A 22,810-nucleotide genomic window follows, 5' to 3' on the forward strand; every position below is an offset into this window, starting at 1 on the left:
GGTGGTAATAGTTATAAATAAGTAGATTAGTAGATCTTTAAAGGATCTTTTGGGAAAACTTTGTTTTACTCTTAATAACATTTGTTTTTTAAGTATATTTGTGTTTACTGTTTTGAATATAGAAAACTTGTTGGTGTCTTCAGATATTGGTAATCTTTGAATTAGGATGTGCGGATGCTTTCTGTTCTTTTGAATGGTTATTAGTGAATGAATTTATATTTGAGATGGTGAATGGTTTCATTTTTCTGTTGCTACAAAGATATTATCTGTGAATGGTATTTTGTGGCGATATAGTTTATTCAAAATCTTGAAAAATCTAAAAAGGTGTGTATTTTATGCATGCCTTTTCAAAGCTTTCTGGTTAAAAGCTCTTTCCTCATTTGCTTTTTGGTTAAAAATATTTTAGTTAATTATTATTCATTGAATATCATCTAAAGGTAGCTGCCACCTTGTAAAATGAATAGAGAATAATTTAGTAGATAGTTTGTTCGGACTGTTTCAACTATGGTTACATTTGTCACCTTTGTGGGCGTGAGAATATAAAGTTAAGTGATAAATCTATTAACCAACAAATTTTTGGCGACTCTACTTGGGACCGAACAAAATTAGAAGATTTATGAGAGCATGTGTGCCACTGGTTTTTTTTTTAAATGACTTCTAGAAAGAAGACTGGTGACTCTGTTTGTATAGACTCAAAGGAGAGTTTCAGGCCAGGCCCAAGTTAATAAATAGTTAACACTTGAAAGAGCCTTTCTTTCTGTGAATTTTTGTGGGAAAAGGACTTATCAGATTTCAACAAAGAAACATAAGAATTGTCCCCTTGATTCCTTCACCCTCATAGGGAGAATTTTTGAAGCCCCTTTTTCTGAAACGTCCATGTCATGGGGTCGAGAAGAGCAACAAAGAAAAGAAGTACATCTGACGAGAAGTGCAAAGTTAAGCTCGAAGAACTACTGCTAGGTACCTTTAAATAAGACAAGACATTAGAAAAATTCAAAAGGGCTTATGTTTCAAGATGGCTCTGGTGAGGTTTTAAAGGTAACTTTTGATGTGGTATAGTTGATGATGAAGGTCACATCACTTAGGTTGAAGTGGAAAAATTCATAAACCTTTTCGGTGGAGTTGAAAGGAAGGAAACACTGCCTCAAGTCACTCTCCAAGATGAGCTCTTGTATGCAAGGGAAGATGAAGTCCTCCTAAGATTTTATCCTATGCTTTTGAAATATGACAATCAAATGTCCTCATGCACCACATGCATGCGTCTTGTTCTGACTTTGGCAAAGACGAGAAAAAGACCCCTTTTCAATGGCTCTCTATCTAACTTGGCTAACTTTGTGCGAGGCATAGCACTTGAAGGGGATATCCATTCCTTTTATAAAGATCGGTTCCCTACCCAGAGGATAGGGATTGAATGGAATCCTTTAAATACCCTGTATTACCATATAGAATCTTATGAGGATGCCAAGGTTAGAGATAGCCCTCTTTTTAAAGTAATAAACCCTCAGTCGATAAAGCAATCCTCATCCCTCCATAATTATGATGAACTTGAGAGAAAATGGGGAAATGGATGGTTAAGATTCAATAATCTTAACAAAGGCTAGAATTGCAAGTTACTCAATCCATGGGAAAATGAATGGTTAAGATTCAATAATCTTAACAAAGGCTAGGATTGCAAGTTACTCAATCCATGTTTACAAATTTCACCAATGAAATGGTGATAATTGTCAACAAGAGGTGGCTTGAGAGGAGATGTAAGAGACATTAAATGCCTGAGAAGACATGAGGGTCACCCTAGGAGAGTGTGGTTAGGGTTAATTAGGATTAACTGGTGGATAAAGATTTTACCCGAAAGGTAAAGTCTTGTGCAAGGGTTAATAGGATAACCAGGGTCAAAGAAATTAGTGCTTGATGAGACCCCTGGGCTACATGAAGGTTTGAGTTAGAGAGAATGTCTCTAATCACGTGGTAAGGTTGAGTTAACCATTAATGGTTTGGAGATTTTGGAGACAAATTTGTAAGAGCCTTACAAATTTGGGGAACTCTACAAGTTAACTTGTTGAAGAGATAAATTCTTTAATGGTTTATGAAGACATAAGGAGTTTTTGAGAAGTGACATTCTCTTAAGGATTGTGCAAATGCTTAAGAGATGGATTAGGATAATTAGGGTAGTTTAGAAGAATCTAGAAGGGGTTTAGGGATGCAAGTGGATTTGTTACGAGAATGCAAGTTGGGGGATATTAGGATTTTAATTAAATTAAAATGTTTTATTTCAACTAAAAATGGATGCAACTTGCATTTGTAGGAAAGTGAAAGTGGGGGGGGGGGGGGAAGGGGTTTATAAATAAATTAATTTTATTTATTTATATACAAGAAATGACTTCAATTAAATGTAAATTGAATTAAAATGTGGAAAAATAATTTTAATTAAATAAAATAGAATTTATTCAATTAATGGAAGAAAGGGATTTAATCAAATAATAAATTTGATTAATGGCTAGATAGAATAAAAGGGGATATTAATTAAACCTTAATCTATCACCTTCATTCTCTCTCATTCTTGGCCCCTCTTATCTTTCCCTCCCCCTCTTTATCTGTATCTTATTATCTCTACATCTCTCTCATTCACTCCATCTCTCCTACTCTATATCTCTATTATCTCTCTATATGCCTCTCATTCCTCTATCTATCCCTTTCTATCCATATCTCTACCTCTATCTCCTTATATCTCTTTGTCTATCTACCTACTACTCTCTATTTCTTTATATCTATCTCTATCTATATCACTCCCTCTCTCCCTCAATCTCCCTCACTCCCTCTCTCCCTCTCCCTTCCTATCTCTATCTCTATTTCTCTCTATCTCCATCTCACTTCTATAGCTTCCCATCACTCCATATATTTCTCTACCTATATATCCATGTCTCTCTATCTCTTTATGTATTCCCATTTATCTCTCTATACCTATCTCTCAAGCTTTATCTCCCCTCTCTTATCCCTCTCTCCCTATTTGCCTCCTTTCTCTCACTCCCTCCTCTACCTATATCTCCCCCTGTCTCCCCTATTTTCTCTCACTCTCTTTTCTATCTATCTCTTTCCCTCTCTCACCCTTCTCCCTATCTCTCTCCCTTTCTCGCACTTCATTATTCTACATTTTTCCCATTTATCACTGCCTCAATCCCTCTATATTCCCATATCTCTATATCCCTACAAGTATCTCCCTTTCTCTTCCCATACATCTCTATCTCTCACTATTTATATTTTTTATATCCCTCCCTACTCCACCTTTATATCTATATGTTTATTTCTCTTTATATGTCTCTTTATTTATTTTCCTTTGTATCTCTCTCTTCTTCATACCCCCTCTATGTCTCACATTGTTATTACTTTATCTCACCATCTATATCTCTCTATCTATCCCTCTTCCTCTCCTTAATATTCCTATGTCTCTAAATTTGTCTCTCCCTCTACCTATGTCTGTCTATCTATATCCACATTCAATTCTTTCTCTCCCTCTAGACATATCTTCCTCTCTCTACTCCTCTCTCTCTCTCTCTCTCTCTCTCTCTCTCTCTAGACATCTATATTTATCTCTTTGCCTCTCTATCTCTATCTCTCAATATTTCTTCTTTCATCTCACTCTTTAATTCTAGCTAATTATCTATCCATCTCTCTATCCCCTATTTCTCTCCTTCTTTCTACGCCTATATCTATCCCTACCATTTGACCTTATGTACTATTAAAACAAAAATGAATGTTCTATGAAATCTTGATTTTTATTGATTCAAACCATATGCCTTTAAATAGGCAACACACACAAAATTGTTATATAACTACACTATAGAAACCAACCAGTTTAATTATTTAAAATTAAAATAAACCTACTAACTAATGTAATACTCCAATATTGCCCCCCTTATTACACTAATCCAAACAAAAGTTGAACATTACAAGGGTTAAACACAACACTTTCGGAGAATTTGATGAAGTGCCTTGACAAATCCTCCTCACTAACTTAAGAAATACCAACTTGACTGCATTAGTGGATCTCTTGACTATATAACCTACAACCATCTACACAACACAAGAGAACATAAAAGTGTTCCCAACCTCCATGCACAATGAGACACATTTCTTCTGAAATTCTACATCTCCTCCAAGTGTGTTTAATGCCTCCTCTCGTGTTGCATATGAGACACCTTTCCTTTAAAATTTCATATCTCCTTTGAGTGTGTCTAATGCCTCCTCAAGTGACATGGAAACAATCCCTCCTCTACTATACAAATCACCAACCAAATGTCTATACATGAGACACCTTTCCTCCAAAAGTCTACATATCCTCTAAGTGTGTCTAATGCCTCCCCAAGTGCTATACAAATCACCAACCAAATTTGAATACACCAAGTGCACCTACAAGAAATCTTGCCCCACCTTCCTCCTTGAAGATGCCAAGCCCTCAAGTTTCTTCAGAGACTCAAATGTAGAGGGATACTTCTCATGCAGTGAATCACCCCTAAGAAAGAATCTAGCTTGGGATGATAAATAACCTCTTGCTTCCATTGCCTCCAATCTCCAAATATATAAGTTAGTTAGTCATTGTCTATGTAGCACTAGATGAAGTATTGCAATCTCCAATAATGAGATAATAAGTACAATAAACTTTTCACCAACCACTCTATCAATAAGCCCATACTTCAAAGCTTCCATTAAAGACATAAGAGAAATGATTGACATTTTTAAATAAATTTTTATTGAAATACCTATAATTTTTATTTTTAAATCTAATGAAAACATCAACAATAAACTCTATCAACCCAAAATCTGTCATATATATTAAGGTCACTCCATGCAAATTTGTCAACATTTCCCGACATTCATTCACGCATCATTCAAAAACTATATAGCCACTTCTACTATAAGAAAATAGATAATGAAAAACTAAAATTCTCCAATACAGATGGCCAATACTATTTTTGCCTTCTAATACAAGCACACATTTGAACATCAAATTCAACAAGTTTGGAAAAATCGCACATCACCTTTCTACGGAAATATCTTTAATGACTTCATTCATTGTAGGTGCGACTCCATTATCTTTCATGCCTTTATATTTTCTATGATATTTCAGTTCAATCAGGTCCCCATTGTGAAGGTGTATATGAGTTCAAATTTCTAACTCAAAATGCTCAACTCTCAAAAATTGGATTTAATAAGTTGTGCAGAAAATGTAAAACCATTAGTAATTCATGTCTATTATAGACCTGCCAAAAACGTCTTGTATAAGTGAGAACCTTAATTAAGCGGGTGGACACCAAATAGCAATATCATCCATTGATCTGCAAGTGCAGAATGACCGTGCAAAATCAAATTGAATGCTCCTCCTACTCTTTAGAACTCGCTCATCACATAACAATCCTTGCACAGACTTTAGAGCAAAAAAATCACAAGAATTAGGTACCAGTTAAGACAATGCATCAAGAAATGGTTAGTCTAACCGAATAAACGTTAGGGAATTTCAATTGAACCAAAATTGTCTAAAGGTGCACAATTGATATATTTAACGCCTCCTTTTCAATGGCTGTCGGTTTGATTTTCTTCATGCAATATCCAAATGGAATCCCACGCCTTTCTCCTCATTATACACGTCTTGAACCTCTCAATTTAGGCCTTCTAGACTATATGCAGATAAATTCCACAAGACAAAACAGAATGGTGAATGTTTCATACCTCCAAGGAAAGCCAAAGTCTGTAAGTCGTGCCACAAAGTTGTAGACCGAACGATAGCATGACCTACACTTCACCCTACAAATGGCGGGTCCCTCAATGCCGCCGTGGTTGTCTACTCTTCACAATTTATACTACTCCATCATTCTAACGATCCCTACTTTGATAACAAATGTGAAAACAGAGGTGAATGCTCTATGGAATGTTGATGTTTATTGATTCAGACCATATGCCTTTATTAAATAGGCAATATGAACAAAATTGTTATATAACTGCACTGTAGAAACCAACCAGTGGTAGTTTATTGAATTATACTCCAACATGCAAAAGCGTACCCATTCCACATAAAGATGAGATTGCTAGTATGTACTAAAATCATTTTTTAAACTTTATAATTAGTGGAAAAAAAAAACATTCTACGAGGCAAATTTCCAGTCAATTAGATTGTAATTAATTTATTTCCAAAATATTAAAAAAAAAAACATATAACTTTAATTTTGCAAAGATAACTATTTGTTTTCCATAATAATTTCTTACTTTTCACTTGTGAGAGATACAACTATGCTTCATGACAGATACTAACAAAAATAGAATAAGTCTTCTCTTAAATATGAAGCATATTTAGAATCTATATTGTATAACACGTTCGCACGCATCTTATGCAGACATTTCTGGTTTTCTAGAGCTATTGACTAGTCACGACGAAGAGAACTTTTAATAGTTTGATAGACGATTTAAACTACCAACCATTCAAACATAGCTGAATCCTTTAGGTGGAAGAAATTCATATATGTTATTTAGAAAGGATGTAGTAATGATCTACTACCAGACCAATACAGAACATTGAAGAAATTGCATGAAATACTGAGATGAATGAGTGACGAAATGCTTTGATAGCTACGACGTTTTCACAGAAGCCGATTTGGAAAGTTTTGTCATGTCAAGAACAAATCTGTTCAAATTGAGTGAAGAATAACCTCCCTGCCCAACTGCTTTAAATGCAGCCTCCCTCAACCCCATACCCCTTTTTCTCAGCTCCTCCACTTTCTTCAGTTTTCTCACGCCTTTCTCTATCTCCTCCCTCTTAGCCACCAGATTTTCATCAATGTCCACGCCTTCCAAGTCCATGCCAATCTTCCACACATCTTTGGAGAAGCGGCAGTCCAGAAACTGATCACAGAAATAGGGCCATCCAAGCATTGGAATTCCGAAGCTCATGCTCTCCAAACAGGAGTTCCACCCGCAGTGCGTAAGAAATCCTCCTACAGAAGGGTGGGACAGAACCTTCACCTGAGGCGCCCATTTCACAATCAGTCCCCGATATTTTGTCCTCTCTTCAAAACCTTCTGGCAGAGTTGCAGGCATACCTCCCGCAATATCCATTCGCAGAACCCACAGAAAGGGGTGTTGGCTTTTCTCCAACCCGATTGCCAGCTCCTCCAGCTGCTCGTTTGATTTGACGGCGATGCTGCCGAAGTAAACGTATATCACAGAAGCTGGCTGATGGGCATCAAGCCATTCAAAACAGCTGTCGTCCTGCTCCAACAGACTCGCGCGCCCGTTTAAATCCCTCCCTTCCAAAAAATTGGGAAGAAATACAGGCCCTACTGCTAAAGCGGGGCAGCCGTTACAGGACAGTGCGCGTACCGTCTCAGGGGCTTCCAGTTCATCGAACGTGTTGACCAGCACATAGTCTGCCTTACTTTGAAATTGGGAGTCATAGAGACAGCACTGAAAGAAAATGTCCGATGTGTCAGCAGCGCGATAGAAGGAAAGCAGATCATTATCAGGCAAACAAGTTATCACGTTGTCTGGCCGCTTCGCAATAATAATCGTTCAATTATTACAAACAATTTTTCTAAGTCAAAATAAAATTGATGAGGACAATTTTAGAATTTTGTACCTTTGATAGGAATATGTCCGCGGGAGAGAAGAAGGTTGGAGTTGCAGTGAGCAATAGAAGAGGCGGTGCACATTGTCCAGAAGATGACTCGGGGCACTCCCAGCTTGTAGGCCACTTGGTGAGTGCAAGACATGGAGTTTTCTGCTATAATGCAGGTGATGGGAGGAGTTCCCTCCGCTAAGCCGCACCGCAAATGATGCTCCAAGACTGGGCCAAGCTTTTGTATTGCGATTAGGTACTCGGCAAGGTTGGCGAGGCGACCATAGTCTTGCGGCAACCCATCTGGAATGGTGAGAAACTCAAATGTGGAAGTGGAGAGGTCATCATCATTATGAGCTGCTTTGGACATGCACTGGTGACTCCACTCCATGTTGACGAAGGTGATGAAAACCCCTCGTGAAGAGAGCAGCTGGGCCAAATTAATGAGAGGTTTGATACTGCCTTGCGCAGGGTAAGGCACCATTACTGCGTGCAGGCCATTCATCTTCATGCCTTTCGACTCCTTGTGAGGGCCTTCCTGTAATTCTCTCACCTAACTGGTTTAACGACAACTTTACTAGCCAACTAATTTAAGTCGGCAATATATCCTTTCTCTGTAGAGAAAATTGTTTAGCGGAACCTACAATTCGACGGTCGATCCTTCGTATCGGATAATCCTTCAGAGATTCCGTTTTAAAGTATTATGATATATTCGATTGGTATACTATTGTTTTATTTTAGTGGTGGTCTATTTTACATTGTGATGGGCATTATAAGATATTTATAGTTACAAGACACAATGATTTTATATTCTATCCTTTTGATAGATTTAAAATTTACTATTATTAATTAATTTTATTATTGTTTCTTAGTAGTATGTCTTTTAGTGTATTTTATATTGTTATAGGTATTGCATACATTATATAATTACAAGAAACAATGATCTGATATTATACAATTTTGATAGATTTGAAATCTAATATTAATAATTAATTTTGTTGTTTTTTCTTAGTGGTGTGTTTTGTAGTCTATTTTTCATTGTTGTAGGCATTGCACATGTTATAACTACAAGACAATGATTTAATATTATATAATTTTAATAGATATGAAATCTACTATTAATGATTACTTTTATAGTTTTATCTTAATGGTGTGTCTTGTAGTTTAGTTTAGTGGACCTCACATTGGGACTGAGGGTTAGAAAAGAAAATGAGAAAGAGACCCTTTTGAATCATTATTGAAAAAGAATATTTGTAACCATGTTTTTTAACCTTGTTACCCATAAATTTTTAAACTTTTGATAGGACATAAATCTTTGTTGCTTCCCCCCCTTTTTTTCCCCCTCTTGTCATGACTTTTTCGAGATTCTTAACCTTTGTCTCGGTATTCTTCACTTATAGAATCACTCAATCACCCGACAAGCTTAGAGGAGTCTACAGGAAGTCGACGTCATTAGAAAGTCGGACTTGTGTTTCCCTTTGAAACAAGTTTGATGGTTGTGATTTTATCCAATCTTCCGACCCTCCGATATCTTTATATGGTGATTAAGGCTGAGGTTTTTCAAAATTTTAAGGGACATCTCTGATTTCAAAGTAAAGGAATTTTGGTGATGTAATTTCAAGTTATTTATATAATTTGTACGAGTGGCTACACGAGTAGAGAAAAGATAGAATCATACTCGAGCGCTGACAAAATTAAATGAGCCTGTCAGGTCAGGAGAATAACTGCTTCTTGTTGTTCTCTTTTATGCCTCATCGACTACCACATCATGCACTACTTCCAGAGAACAAATCAAGGGAAGATTTACAAAGTACTGTCATTAATGGCATTTAAGCAAAAAAGGACATGGAAAAGGTGGCGGCATGTGTTACTATATTTGATGTTGTCATTTTTGCATAAAACATTGAAGTTAGCTAAAAAGAGGAAGTTGTCATGATTTTCTAGAATCAGAATGGTTTTGCCTTATGATGGTGAGCTGCCATTTCATAACCCAGATTTGAATTGGCCAGAGAAGGAGCAAGAGGATATAGTTCGATAGTTATGTTCTTTTGCATGGAAATCATGAACTGATTTCAACAAATATAGGAAGGTTGTCATCATATTATATAAGATTGGAGACCAAGCTGAAAATCACGAACAACACTTGCAGGATGACCTTGCAGCAGGAAGGAACTTGGATAATCATGTTCAACAAGATGATGCTTAGGGATAAGAAAGGTCCCTTAATCCCACCAGATGTTGAATATTTGCAGGATGATATTCTTCTTGACATGAGTGACTACGTCTAGGAAACTATACTAGATGAAGATAAATTTAACAAAGTCCTATGGGTATTGATTGAAGAAGAAAAGAAGGTGGACATGATTGACCGTTAGATTGCAGGACAAAATCTAGTGCCTGATGAAGAGGAATGATAGTAAATGTTGATGCAGTAACATGTGGCATGAGCATAAAATAATATTTTTCAATATTAAGAAAGTATAAAGATCATGAAGTCATCCACATAGTGAGTAAGCCGTGCTGATACTCAATTTACATGTACAATGAGTAGTAATTTGAATGCACAATGGGCATGCAGTAATGATAGAAAAGACAAAAGCTTTACAATGCCCTTGAAAGATAGATATGCTTAGCCAAGAAGTCAAAGACAATCTAAAAATGAAGTGATGATGAAGAATAGGAGGGCAATCAAGTGACCAAGGATGCATTGTATAGTTGTGGTATGATAAGCCTTTATTAAGGATGTTAACCTTCTATTTTAGCTTGAAGGTGAATGAATAGTATGATATGACTACGAGAGACCCCTGTATTGGAAACTTATTCATGTTAAATCCTTAGCACGATCACATGGTTTGATATCTATAACGCTATAATGGAATGTGGGAAATGTAAATAGGGTGAAGTATTATAAGAAGAATGTCATATTAACTATGACAATCCTATACTTGGACATAGTAAAACATAGTTGTTGATGCAAATGGAATAGGTGCAATTTGTTGATGATAGACATAGTTTAGATATAATCGTCTTATGTTGGGGCAACAATAATTATAATTATGATAGTCACCACTAGTGACAATCAAAGACTAAGACAATTTATGATGGATGCAAGGAAAACACCTTCAATGAAATAAGGATAGCCTGAAGGGTAGACAAGAAATGAAATTCTATTAGCACCTTAGAGGTATAAAGTTGTATGTAGAGGATTTTCATAAGGCACAAGTGGCAACATTGAGCAAAAGAAAGAGACGAGATTCTTTGAAAAGATAATCATTAGTTGGAAGGAAAAAAACTCAACTTCATCCATACTTGTTTGTATATAAAGATATTTTATAAAAATGATATAAAATTACTCAAACATGCAAGATAATATCTAATTGCCCATGGTATACCGAATTATCTGCTACAGGTAATCCAGACTATTCATAATTATTTGCTACACGTAATACAACCTACTCCAATTCATTTGGTTTTCCATGGAATCAATGACTTTAAATTATTTGCCAATAAGAGTGCATTCATCAATGTGGGATGGTTTATAGTGATTGATAGTGAGAATTTGAAGAATATTTTGGTTGTTTTCCATTTGAGTAAAATAGTTGTTGTAGGATGAATTGAATACATTTTTCAGTCTATCCTCTTCAAGGTAGAGTGCCCAGTGGTGGTGGGGTTTTGATGATGTGGAGATTGTCTGTTTTCAATATATATATAGTAAAGTAAATATTATTAGTTGTCAAAAGGATCTTCATGACATGTCTTATAATCTATAGTCATTGAAAATTAATGACATGTCTTATAGTCTATTTTATATCGCTATAGACATTGTAGACAATATATAATTACAAGATACAATGATTCGATTCTATATAATTTTAATAGATTTGAAATTTACTATTAATAATTAATTTTATTGTTTTTTATTTGTTGTGTGTCTTGTAGTCTATTTTACACTATTATAGGCATTGCACTTATTTATAATTACAAAACACAATGATTTCATATTATATAATTTTGATTGATTTAAATCTACTATTAATAATTAATTTTATTATTTTTTTTAACTACTATGTCTTTTAATCTATTACATTATTTTTTATTACATTAAGTGGGAAGGCCCCCAATCTATTAGAGATCGGACAAAGTACACCAGTCCCCCAACAAGAACAATAGATTTATACATTGATACTTCAATAAGAAAACAAGAACAATAGAGTTACACCATGGTAACTCAACAACAAAATAACATAGCTTAAACATCACAAAAATCCCTACTAAAAGTCTCAACAGGGGCCAATAAGTGGGCTGAAGTGAGTAGATCGAGATCTATGTGTTCAAAGGGAGGAACCTTTTTTTTTAATGCACAACCATCCATGAAGAATTCTTATCTTGAGAGTCAAGCATAATAGTATTACCTAAGCCCTCCAAGGAAGAGTATGAAAACCTATCCATCGAACCTAGAATAGGAACCTTGAAATCAAGGGAAAGAGAGTCTAAACCTAAGAAAAGAATAAGCCCCATACTCGAAAGAGCACTCGAAGGAGCCTGCGGTGCATCGAGTAGATGAGTAGTAGTTGCCAACAAGATAGAGACTCCTTGGGTAGGGGCCACATGAGAATAGTAACTGTGAAATATGGAAATAGGGTTAGGTGTTGGGGAAGGGGGATCTAAAGTTGTCCTAGAACCCAAAACTGATTTAGTAGGAAAGGCCATAAGATGACACCTCTTAGAATCCTTCCACCAAGTGGCAGACAAGTGGGGATGAGGCTCACGTAGGAAAGAAGCAAGATTTTCATTAGAAAAGCAACATCTACAATGAAATGAGAGTCCTTTATAATCCACACACTACTACCACTGAAGATCATTGACCATGAGAGAAATCTCAGTTGGATGCTTCTTAGAGAGGTTCAAATCTACCAGGATATGTGCAAAGGAGGTGTGGGAGAAGAGACTAGTGTCAAGATCAACTTTAATAAAGTGATTAATTATGTTACCAATGGATTCAAAGGTAACTTTGAACCAGAATTGAAGGGGGAGATGTGGAAGCCTAACCAACATAGGGGACACTACAATAGGGTCCAAAGTGGATTGAAGGAAGGGGTATAGGGGTAAATTGATAAGGCATTGCACATACTATACAATTACAACATACAATTATTTGACATTATATAATTTCGATAGATTTGAAATCTACTATTAATAATTAATTTTATTAATTTTCTTAGTGGTGTGTCTTGTAGTTTATTTTACTTTTTTGTGGGCATTGCATATATTATATAATTACAAAACATATTGATTTGATATTATATAATTTTGATAGATTAAAAATCTACTATTAATAATTATATTTTATTGTTTTATCAAGTAATGGTGTATTTTGTAGTCTATTTGAATTTTAAACCTTAACATATCTCTCTATCTATCCCTCATCCTCTATAACTGTCCACCTCTCCTTCTCAATATTCCTATCTCTCTATATATTTAACTCTCTCTCTCTCTGGTTTGCTAGACATGTCTCCCTCTACCTCTCTCTCTTCCCAAACATCTATATCTATATCTTTGTCTCTCTATCTCTATTTGTCCATATTTCTTCTTCCATCTCACTCTTTGTCTATCCATCTCTGTATGCCCCTATTTCCCTCCCTCTTTTTACCCATATATCTCTCCCTACCAGTTGACCTCATGTGCAACATGTATGTATGCAAAAGTATAGACCAAAAATTTCATTATTGACCTTTCAAACATCTTTGGCATATCCATTCCACACCAAGGTGAAATTACTAGTGTGTCCTAAAACTCATTTTTTAACTTTATATTTAGCCTAAAAGAAGCATCCTATGAGACAAATTTTCTCAATCAATTAGATTGCCAATTATTCGTTTCTAAAATATATTAAAAAAAAAACTTTTAACTTTAACTTGGCAAAGAAAAATATTTGTTTTCCATAAAAATATCTTACTTTTGATTTGTGAGAGATACAACTATGCAAAAGTTTTTGCTTCATGAGAGATAACTAACAAACATAGTAGAAGTCTTCTCTTAAATAGGAATCATATTTAAAATCTATTGCTAGAAGATTAATTTCTCCACATGGAGTCGACTAAAAGTGAACTAGATGTCCTCCATACTCAGCATGAAATAGTTTGTTTCTCATGCATGTAAAAAATTAGTGGTCAGTCCACACATGCATAGGATAAGAGTTAGTTTGCATGCCGTCATAAATTGCGTGTCGTGTTTTGTAGATGATTGATGCTTCAAACATGCAGTTACATCATAGACTCCAGTTTAATAGAACATGCAGTTCCACCGTAGCCTCCAGTTTGATATTCTCTGCTCACACTGCAGTTCATGGATCAATTATATTTTTAGTTAGTTAATTTAAGATACATGCAATGCATTTTGATGATATGAATAAATGCATGTTGGGAGAGTCTTGTTCTCTCCTATTTTTTAGGTGCATACTCTATTTTTAGTTGCATGATTATAATTTATACTTTCTCTATTCCAACATGACCTTTCACAATGATTCTTGCATAATTATAATTTATAATAAAGGGTTGTGACCTCTATAAAAAGGGAGGCTTATTGTTTTTTGATATAGCTTGTGAAGTGTATCAAGTTTGAGAAAGACTTATGAGATGTAATCAGTTGTGCATGAATACATAAAATATTTTTTTGTGTTTAAATTTGTGCTCTATTTTTATTCTATTTTTTGTATTATAATTTTCTACAAATGGTATCAGAGTAGGTGAGAGAAAGAGTTTGCAGAGACCTATTGGGGTGAATAGAAAGTTCAAAGAGATCATAATATCAAGATGCAAAGAAAGAGAAGAAAGAGATTGGTAATGTTGGAAGAAGTCATCGCTTGGAAGTAAGTCACTGCCCACCAGATCATTGATTTTGAATTCCATGGGAAGATTTCAAGAATAAGAAAATCAAGGCAGTATTAAAGTCACCATTTTATTTAGTGGAGTTCACAAGAAAAAGGAGGTCATATTGCAATCCAAAGAAGATCGTTGTTTTTATTTGTTTGTCGGCTTAGTTTTGTCAACTGCCAAATTGTTAAAGAGATTGGACTAGTTTTGTAAGGTTGAAAAGATTAAAGATTTATAGAGACAAAAGGAGAATAATTTGGTGTACTCCAACAATAGTGCCTACCAGTAAAGGTAATTTATTTTATCTGTGTAAAGAAAATATTAAAGAGTTCTAATGGGGGAAATAGGAAAAAAGGCAAAAAAAGGAACTGCAAGTTTAATTTGTGAGAAGGATCTATTAAAAGAAGAATTGATGGAAATAAAGAAGTGTAATTCACAATTGGTAGCAAATTTAAAGGATTTTGCAAAAGAAAGATGCGAGTATATGTCTGAAATTGAGAAGCTTGAAAAAGAAAAGGAAAATATTAAAGCAAAAAATAAAGAGTTAGAAACAAAATTAAAATTGTTTGATGAAGTCAAGAAGGTGAATGAAGATTTGCAAAACAAGTTGAAGTTGTTGGAAAACGAAAATGAGCTTTTGAAATCAAAGCCATTAGTTTGTGAAGTGTCATGTGGCACAGAAGATTTGTTTCTTCCCCTTGATCAATCCATTGATATAAATGATGTACCTAATATTTGTTCAGGTGTAGATGGTCAAGTTGAAAGTAAGGATGTGTTTGCATGCATAGGTGCAAGTTCTGATATTAAAAATAAAGGTTAATTTGAAAATAATATTGGTATGAAGATGATGCAGAAAATGGGTTATAAAGGAAGAGGACTCGGAAAGCATGAGATAGGAATTCAAGAGCCCATTCAACCAGTTATGAGGCCCAAGTATGAAGGCCTAGGATATGGCAAGAAAGAGAGACCTAATGTTGCTAGTGTTACAAGCTCATGCAAATCAACTGAAAGAATTCAATGTTCGTGTTGTCATAGAGAAGGACATAAATCAGAGAAGTGTTGGGATCTTCACCGTTGTTCAATTTGTGGGTTGAAGAATCATTGTGAAAGGTCATGTTGGAATAGAAAAAGAAATGGACAACCTAAAAAAAGTTGTATGCAAATTGATTATGGTTGGATCGATGGATCCTGTTGGAAAAAGTTAATAAATATGTTTAGAAGTTTGTATAAGCCTAAATGTCCCATGTGAACAGAAGAAGTGATTGGACCTACAATTTGGATGTTCGAGTCAAGTAGCTGATGACTTCTTGCTATGATGGGCACATTGAAGTGTTGTGAGTCTTTTCTATGATAGCTAAAGGAAGGGAAGGCTTTGTGATCTCTCATGAATGAGAGAAGTTGCATAGTGAGTAGCAAGGGTTTAGACTTTGCCACATCAAGTTATCTTGTATGGTCACATTGAGTTGCAAAGATCTAGTTTGTCAAAGCTTTGAAATTATATTGTGAGTCTTAGCATCAAGGAGGAGTATGTAGATGATTGATGCTTCAAACATGTAGTTACATCGTAGACTCCAATTTAATAGAACATGCAGTTCCACTGTAGCCTCCAGTTTGTTATTCTCTGTTCACATTGCACTTCGTGGATCAGTTATATTTTTAGCTAGTTAATTTAAGATGCATGCAATGCATGTTGATGATATGAATAAATGCATGTTGGGAGAGTCTTGTTCTCTCCTATTTTTAAGTGCATGCTCTATTTTTAGTTGCATGATTATAATTTAGATTTTCTCTATTCCAACATGACCTTTCACAATTATTCTTGCATAATTATAATTTATAATAAAGGGTTGTGACCTCTATAAAAAGAGAGGCTTATTGTTGTTTGATATAGCTTGTGAAGTGTATCAAGTCTGAGAAAGACATCTGAGATGTAATCAGCTGTGCATGAATAAATAAAAGAATTTTTTGTGTATAAATTTTATGATTTATTTTTCCTCTGTTTTTTGTGTGTTAATTTTCTACATGTTTCCTAGTTTGATAGTTTTCTCCTATAGTCTCCTCCATGCATTTTTATCATGCATACCACGTCAAAACTGTTTGTTCATATTTTGTTTATTAAATTTTATAATCGGTGGATTAATCTTTCAAGTCTATTATTTTCATCACTCATGCAGTTTTTTATGTAATAGTTAGCTATTCTAGAAGGTTCATGAATTCTCTATAAATAATAAGGGTATTGTAATCGATTTAATGCATGATTAATAAAAGTCTGAATTTATATTTGGAGTAGCAATACGTGTTTTTGTGCTGTAGCATGTTTTTTTTTTTTAAATGTTTTATTCCGATCTCTGCCTTCATCTATATCGTATAACATGTCCGCACACATTTTATGTAGATATTTATGGTTTTTTTAGAGCTATTGAGTTGTTATAACGAAGAGAATTTTTAATGATGATTTAAACTACCAATCATTCAAACAAAACTGAACAATTTAGGTTGAAGAAATTCATGTGTTATTTAGAAAGGATGTAGTAATGATCTACTACTAGACCATTAAAAACCATTCAAGAAATTGTGTGAAATACTAAGATACATGAGTGACAAAATGTTTTGAAAGCTACGCCGTTATAACGGAAGCCGATTTGGAAAGTTTTGTCATGTAATGAAGAAATCTGTTCAAGTTGAGTGAAGAAGAACCTCCCTGCGCAACCGCTTTAAATGCAGCCTCCCTCAACCCCAGGCCCCTTTTTCTCAGCTTCTCCGCTTCCATCAGTCTTGTCATGCCTTTCTCTATATCCTCCCTCTTAACCACCAGATTTTCATCAACATCCGCGCCCTCCAAGTCTATGCCATCTTCCACACATCCTTGCAGAAGCGACAGTCGAGAAAATGATCACAAAAATAGGGCCATCCAAGCATTAGAATTCCGAAGCTCATGCTCTCCAAATAGGAGTTCCACTCGCAGTGTGTAAGAAACCATCCTACAGAAGGGTGGGACATAACCTTCACCTGAGATGCCCATTTCACAATCAGGTCCTGATCTTTTGTCCTCTCTTCAAAACCTTCGGGCAGAGTTGCAAGCATACCTTCCGCAATATCCATTCGCAGAACTCACAAAAAGGGGTGTTAGCTTTTCTCCAACGCGATTGCGAGCTCCTCCAGCTGCTCGTTTGATTTGAGGGCGATGCTGCCGAAGGAAACATATATCACAGAAGTTGGCTGATGGACGTCAAGCCATTCAAGACAGTTGTCGTCCTGCTCGAACAGACTCGCGCGCCCGTTTAAATCTCTTCCTTCCATGAAATTGGGAAGGAATACAGGCCCTACTGCCAAAGCAGGACAACCATTGCAGGACAATGCGCTTACCGTCTCAGGGGCTTCCAGTTCATGGAATGTGTTCACCAGCACATAGTCTGCCTTACTTTGAAATTGGGACTCATAGAGACAGCACTGAAACAAAAAGTCCATGGGTCAAGAGCGCGATAGAAGGAAAGCAGATCAGTTGGCAACAAAGGTGGGAGTGATCTGAATTATGGATTCGGATGACAACATCTGAGTGAGAACCTGCGGTATTGTAAATTCTGTTTACATGAACAACAAAGCATAGAATTGAAGCAAGCCAAAAAGTGTTCTCTTCAATTCTAAAATCCAACATATATCAGTCTAAGGGATTCCAAGGGTCACCAACAACTCCTTGAGAATCGAAACCCAACAGTGACATCTTGTTTATTTACATAATAAAATCTAAAACTATGAAAATTTCAAAAAAAACTATATAAAAATTTTGTCCTAACTTTAACTAGGCATAACTTTGTGCACAAGACTGGAATTTACGAGCCGTTTAACTCGTTGGAAAGGTCTCCAAGAGTTGGAGGCGAAGTCCTGAAAGAATGTGCCTTTGGCAACGTTTTAAAGAATAGGCGAAACTTTCAAGAACTAAAAATACCCCAAAGACCTTCAAAAATACCAATTACTAATGTCTAGGAAAACTAAAAAAATATAAAAATATTTTTCCACTGTTTCAGATTTGCTTCTGATCAGGGAGATTACCAGGCAAACAAGTTATCACTTTGTCTGGCCCCTTCGATTCCTCCACTGCAATTATAATCTTTCAGTTATTACAAAAGGATTTTTTAAGTCAAAATAAAATTGAGGAAGCCTCAGTGGTGTAGAATTTTTACCTTTGACAGGAATATGTCCGCGGGAGAGGAGAAGGTTGGAGTTGCACTGAGCAATAGAATAGGCGGCGCACGTTGTCCAGAAAATGACTCGGGGCACTCCCAGCTTATAGGCCACTTCGTGAGTGCAAGACATGAAATTTTCTGTTATAATGCAAGTGATGGTTGGAGCTCCCTCGGGTAAGCCGCACCGCAAATGATGCTTCAAGACTGGGCCAAGCTTTTGTATTGCGATTCCGTACTCGGCGGGATTGGCCAGGCGACCATGATCTAGCGGCAACCCATATGGAATGGTGAAAAACTTAAATGTTGAGTTACAGAGTTGATCATCGTTATCTTTATGAGCTGCTTTGGACATGCAACTGTGACTCCACTCCGTGTTGACGAAGGTAATGAAAACCCCTCGTGAAGAGAGCAACTGGGCCAAATTAATGAGAGGATTAATACTGCCTTGCGCAGGGTAAGGCACCATCACTGCGTGCAGGCCATTCATCTTCATGCCTTTCGATTCCTTGTGATGGTCTTCCTATAATTCTTACTTAAATCGGTTAACGACAACTTTACCAGCCAACTAATTTAGGTGAGCAATATATCGTTTCTCGGTGGAGAAGCTGGTTTATGATATATTGACAATTTGACGGTCAATCCTTCCTATCAAACAATCTTTTTCTATGACGGATAATCCTTCAGAGATTCCTTTTTTTAGTATTATGATATATTTGTTTGGTATGCTGTGGAAGCAATGGTCATGCATTATTTGTCGCTGACAATACATTCATTGATATGACATGGCGCATAATGATTGACGGTGAGCTTTATAACAACGTTTTGTCTGTTTTTTATGGCTGATCTGATTTCCATTGGCTAAAATAATTGTTGCATAATCGAAAATACATAGAGTATCTTGAGTGGACATGTAGTTATGGGTAAAAATATAGTCATTAAACGAGAGCTGTAGAGCCATCCCTAGGAGAAGAGGACAGTGTGAAATGAGAAAGATTATCAGAGTACAAAGGAAAAGTAGTGGACCTATCACGACGACAATCCAAAAATGAAGTGATGATGAAAAATAGGAGGGCATTCATATGGCTTGATATCTATAATGCTATCATGTAATGTGGGAAATGTAAACAGGGTGAAATATTCAAAGAAGAATTTCATAAATCCTGTAGGTACTTGGGCACAGTAAATCATAGTTGGTGATGCAAATGGAATAGGTGCAATTTGTTGATGATAGCCATAGTATGCTTGGGCAACAATTATTATGATAGTCATCAATAGTGACAATCAAAGACGGAGACAATATGATGGGTGTAAGGACAATACCATCAATGAAATCAGGATAGCTTGAAGGATAGACAAGCAATGACATTCTATTAGCACCTTAGAGGTATAAAGCCATATGCATGTAGAGGACTTCCATAAGGCACAAGTGGCAGCGTTGAGAAAAGTTGAGCAAAACAAAGCGACGGGAATGTATGAAAAGATAGTCATTAGTTGGAAGGATAGTCATTAGTAGGAAGGAAAGAGATATGCATATTCTTTAAGAACATGATGTCAAAGTGACAATCCAAAGGACAAACACAAATTTTCTCTTGTCCATATAATATGATTATTCTTTATCTATCATCATGTGTGAGTAGAGTTTGTTGGAGGCAAAGGACTTCGCTAATCCAAGCTCCTGGAAGGAAACATTAGTGGTTATTCAAATAGACGTTCCTAACAAGTGGCATCTCATATATTGAAGAACCAATAAATTAGTGTGGATTTAATAGGGGAGAAATATAGGGCATTGTTGCTTAAATAGTCTATATTCTACATAACTTTTAAAATCAAGAGAAAATTTAAACAATCTTTGAACCACAATATTGCATTCTTTCAATCGTTAGTAATATCAATTATTGGTAATCCTAATGAATCCTACATGGAATAGAAATGGTTTAAGACATATAGAAAGAATAGATATGTGGCTTTATTTTACACACTGTGGTGTGGTGGATCGGGGGATTTTATAGATTTGTTACTTCTTTTCTTCTTCTTCTTTATGAAAATATATCTTGACAATTGAATATATTCTTGGATGTTTTTGGATGTGTAGAATTAATTTGGTGGTGGGCTTGTATGTGAAGTAAGCTTATTTGAGGTTACTAATAATGTCCACATAGTATATGGAACAAATATGTGATTGAAGTTGGGGGAATATTGTAGGGGCTAGTTTTAGTTAAAGTGGCATTAAATGCTTCTAACAATTCAAATGCCATTTCTTATGTCTCATAAAATTTAATATGAAGGTTTTCACATTCTTGTGGTACTTGGATACATATATTATAATATATCAAGGATTTTATTTTAAGATCTACAACTTGAACATGGAATGCTTAAATATTTTAGTGCTTTTTATGATAAACAATATTTTGTAAATGTTTGAAGTGACCATACAGGCTATATGTGGGAAAATACATTTAATTTTATGAATAAACATTTCCACAAGAACATTATAGTTTTTTTTGTTCATTATTGGTTTTAAGTACTTTTGTGTGGAAAAATTATAATAGTTGAATCTCGTCAGGAAATATTTTAGATTTTTTTTTTAATTCCATCTTGCACTATCATTTTCTATCTTCTAATTTGTGCTACAAAAGATTTTTTTCATTCATCTTTATCACTTTCTACAGTTCCTTTGCAATAATACATTGATATATCAAAAATATGATTTATATTTTTTGCTACAATTTCATTATTTTTTTTCATGTTTATCAACTTCTAAAATTAACTCTATTAACTCAATCACTTTTTTTACAAATACAACTAGTAAACAATATTACTATTCAACCAGGATTAGTTCAACATCTTGATGCAAAAACATACATACACAAATATATAATTTGAAACAAAAATTTACATATTTACTAGGGAATAACAAGATAGGTGTATCTAATAATTCATCTTATTTCTATATACATAGACAAAACTCCAATATATATATATATATATATATATATATATATATATATATATATATATATATATATATATATATTTAAATAAACACATTCAACTTCAACTATACTTATTAGTATTGTTGTTAGGCTAGTACTATTGCAATCAGTTGCACTCAATTTTGGTTAACTCGTTATTATTCAATTGTGTTTTCACCAATTAAAACTTTGAATTTTTTCTTTTGATTTTATTTCTTATTTTTAAATAGATAAGATGCATTATTTTTAAGTTTCTAAATTATAAAAAAAAAATTCTCCATTCTAATTGGCTAAAAAATTTACATCTTATTACCAGATTTCATGGAACCACTATCTAAATGAATTTTTTTGGCAAAGTTTTAGATAATTAACATAATCTTTAGTATGTTTAAATTTTCTTTTCAAATTTAGTTTACACATCAAATAAAAAAATATTTAAAAAATTATCTAAATGTAATTATTTTCGAATTTTTGACCACCATCTATGCCATAAAAAATGCATCATGCCATTGCAATTCTGCTAGACATAAAAATTCCCCCTTTATAGCCAAAACTTCAAAAGAGAGCACTGCGTATGAAATGTTAAGCAATAATGATTTTTAATTATTATTATAATAATATATAAATTACTTTTTAAATATATATAATTAATTAATAATAATAATTATTAAATTTAATTTTAAAAATATTATAATAATAATAATTAATATTACAAACACATATTTAAGGGGATGAAATATTTTAAACTAAAAATAAATAATTAAACATGTGTCACATAATGGTTAGTACATACCTTTTATAAATATATATTTTTAGATTTATAGAATATTTGTAACAATGTTATCTAAACTAATTTTTTAATTTCAATTTAGAAATCTTCTTTCAATTGTAATATATTATTTTGCATAAAATTTAAAAGTATTCAATCTTATCATAATTTAACATATTATACATTTGCATCATCTTATTAAAAATAATAATTACAAACATGTGAATACATTTTAAGTAATAATGATTTATAGAGATCACTTAATTTATTTTATGCCACCATTAAATTTAAATTTAAATTAATTACAAATCATTTTAAAATATTTATAATAATTACAGTTATAGATTATGCTGTAATTACATTTATTATTAATAATTATAATTAAGATTAAAATTATAATTATAACAAGAGTT

At 34.3% G+C, this 22,810-nt stretch overlaps 3 protein-coding genes across 3 annotated transcripts; all 3 read right to left on the bottom strand.

Moving 5' to 3' along the window:
• Positions 1 to 6,615: 6,615 nt before the first annotated feature.
• Positions 6,616 to 7,991, bottom strand: LOC131072005 (linamarin synthase 2-like). The gene is made up of 2 exons (XM_058008005.1): positions 7,710 to 7,991; positions 6,616 to 7,536 (listed from the first exon to the last, which is right to left on the bottom strand). The coding sequence occupies exons 1-2, from the start codon at positions 7,989 to 7,991 to the stop codon at positions 6,616 to 6,618; spliced, it is 1,203 nt and encodes a 400-aa protein (XP_057863988.1).
• A 9,607-nt stretch (positions 7,992 to 17,598) lies between these two features.
• On the bottom strand, positions 17,599 to 17,940 carry LOC131072004 (7-deoxyloganetin glucosyltransferase-like). Its single transcript, XM_058008004.1, has one exon. It carries the CDS (start codon positions 17,938 to 17,940, stop codon positions 17,599 to 17,601), a length of 342 nt encoding a protein of 113 aa, XP_057863987.1.
• A 553-nt stretch (positions 17,941 to 18,493) lies between these two features.
• Positions 18,494 to 19,122, bottom strand: LOC131072003 (linamarin synthase 2-like). Its single transcript, XM_058008003.1, has 2 exons — positions 18,654 to 19,122; positions 18,494 to 18,567 (listed from the first exon to the last, which is right to left on the bottom strand). The coding sequence occupies exons 1-2, from the start codon at positions 19,120 to 19,122 to the stop codon at positions 18,494 to 18,496; spliced, it is 543 nt and encodes a 180-aa protein (XP_057863986.1).
• Between the last annotated feature and the right edge of the window lie 3,688 nt (positions 19,123 to 22,810).

The sequence above is a fragment of the Cryptomeria japonica genome, chromosome 1 (assembly GCF_030272615.1).
Source record: "Cryptomeria japonica chromosome 1, Sugi_1.0, whole genome shotgun sequence".
Taxonomy (NCBI): domain Eukaryota; kingdom Viridiplantae; phylum Streptophyta; class Pinopsida; order Cupressales; family Cupressaceae; genus Cryptomeria; species Cryptomeria japonica.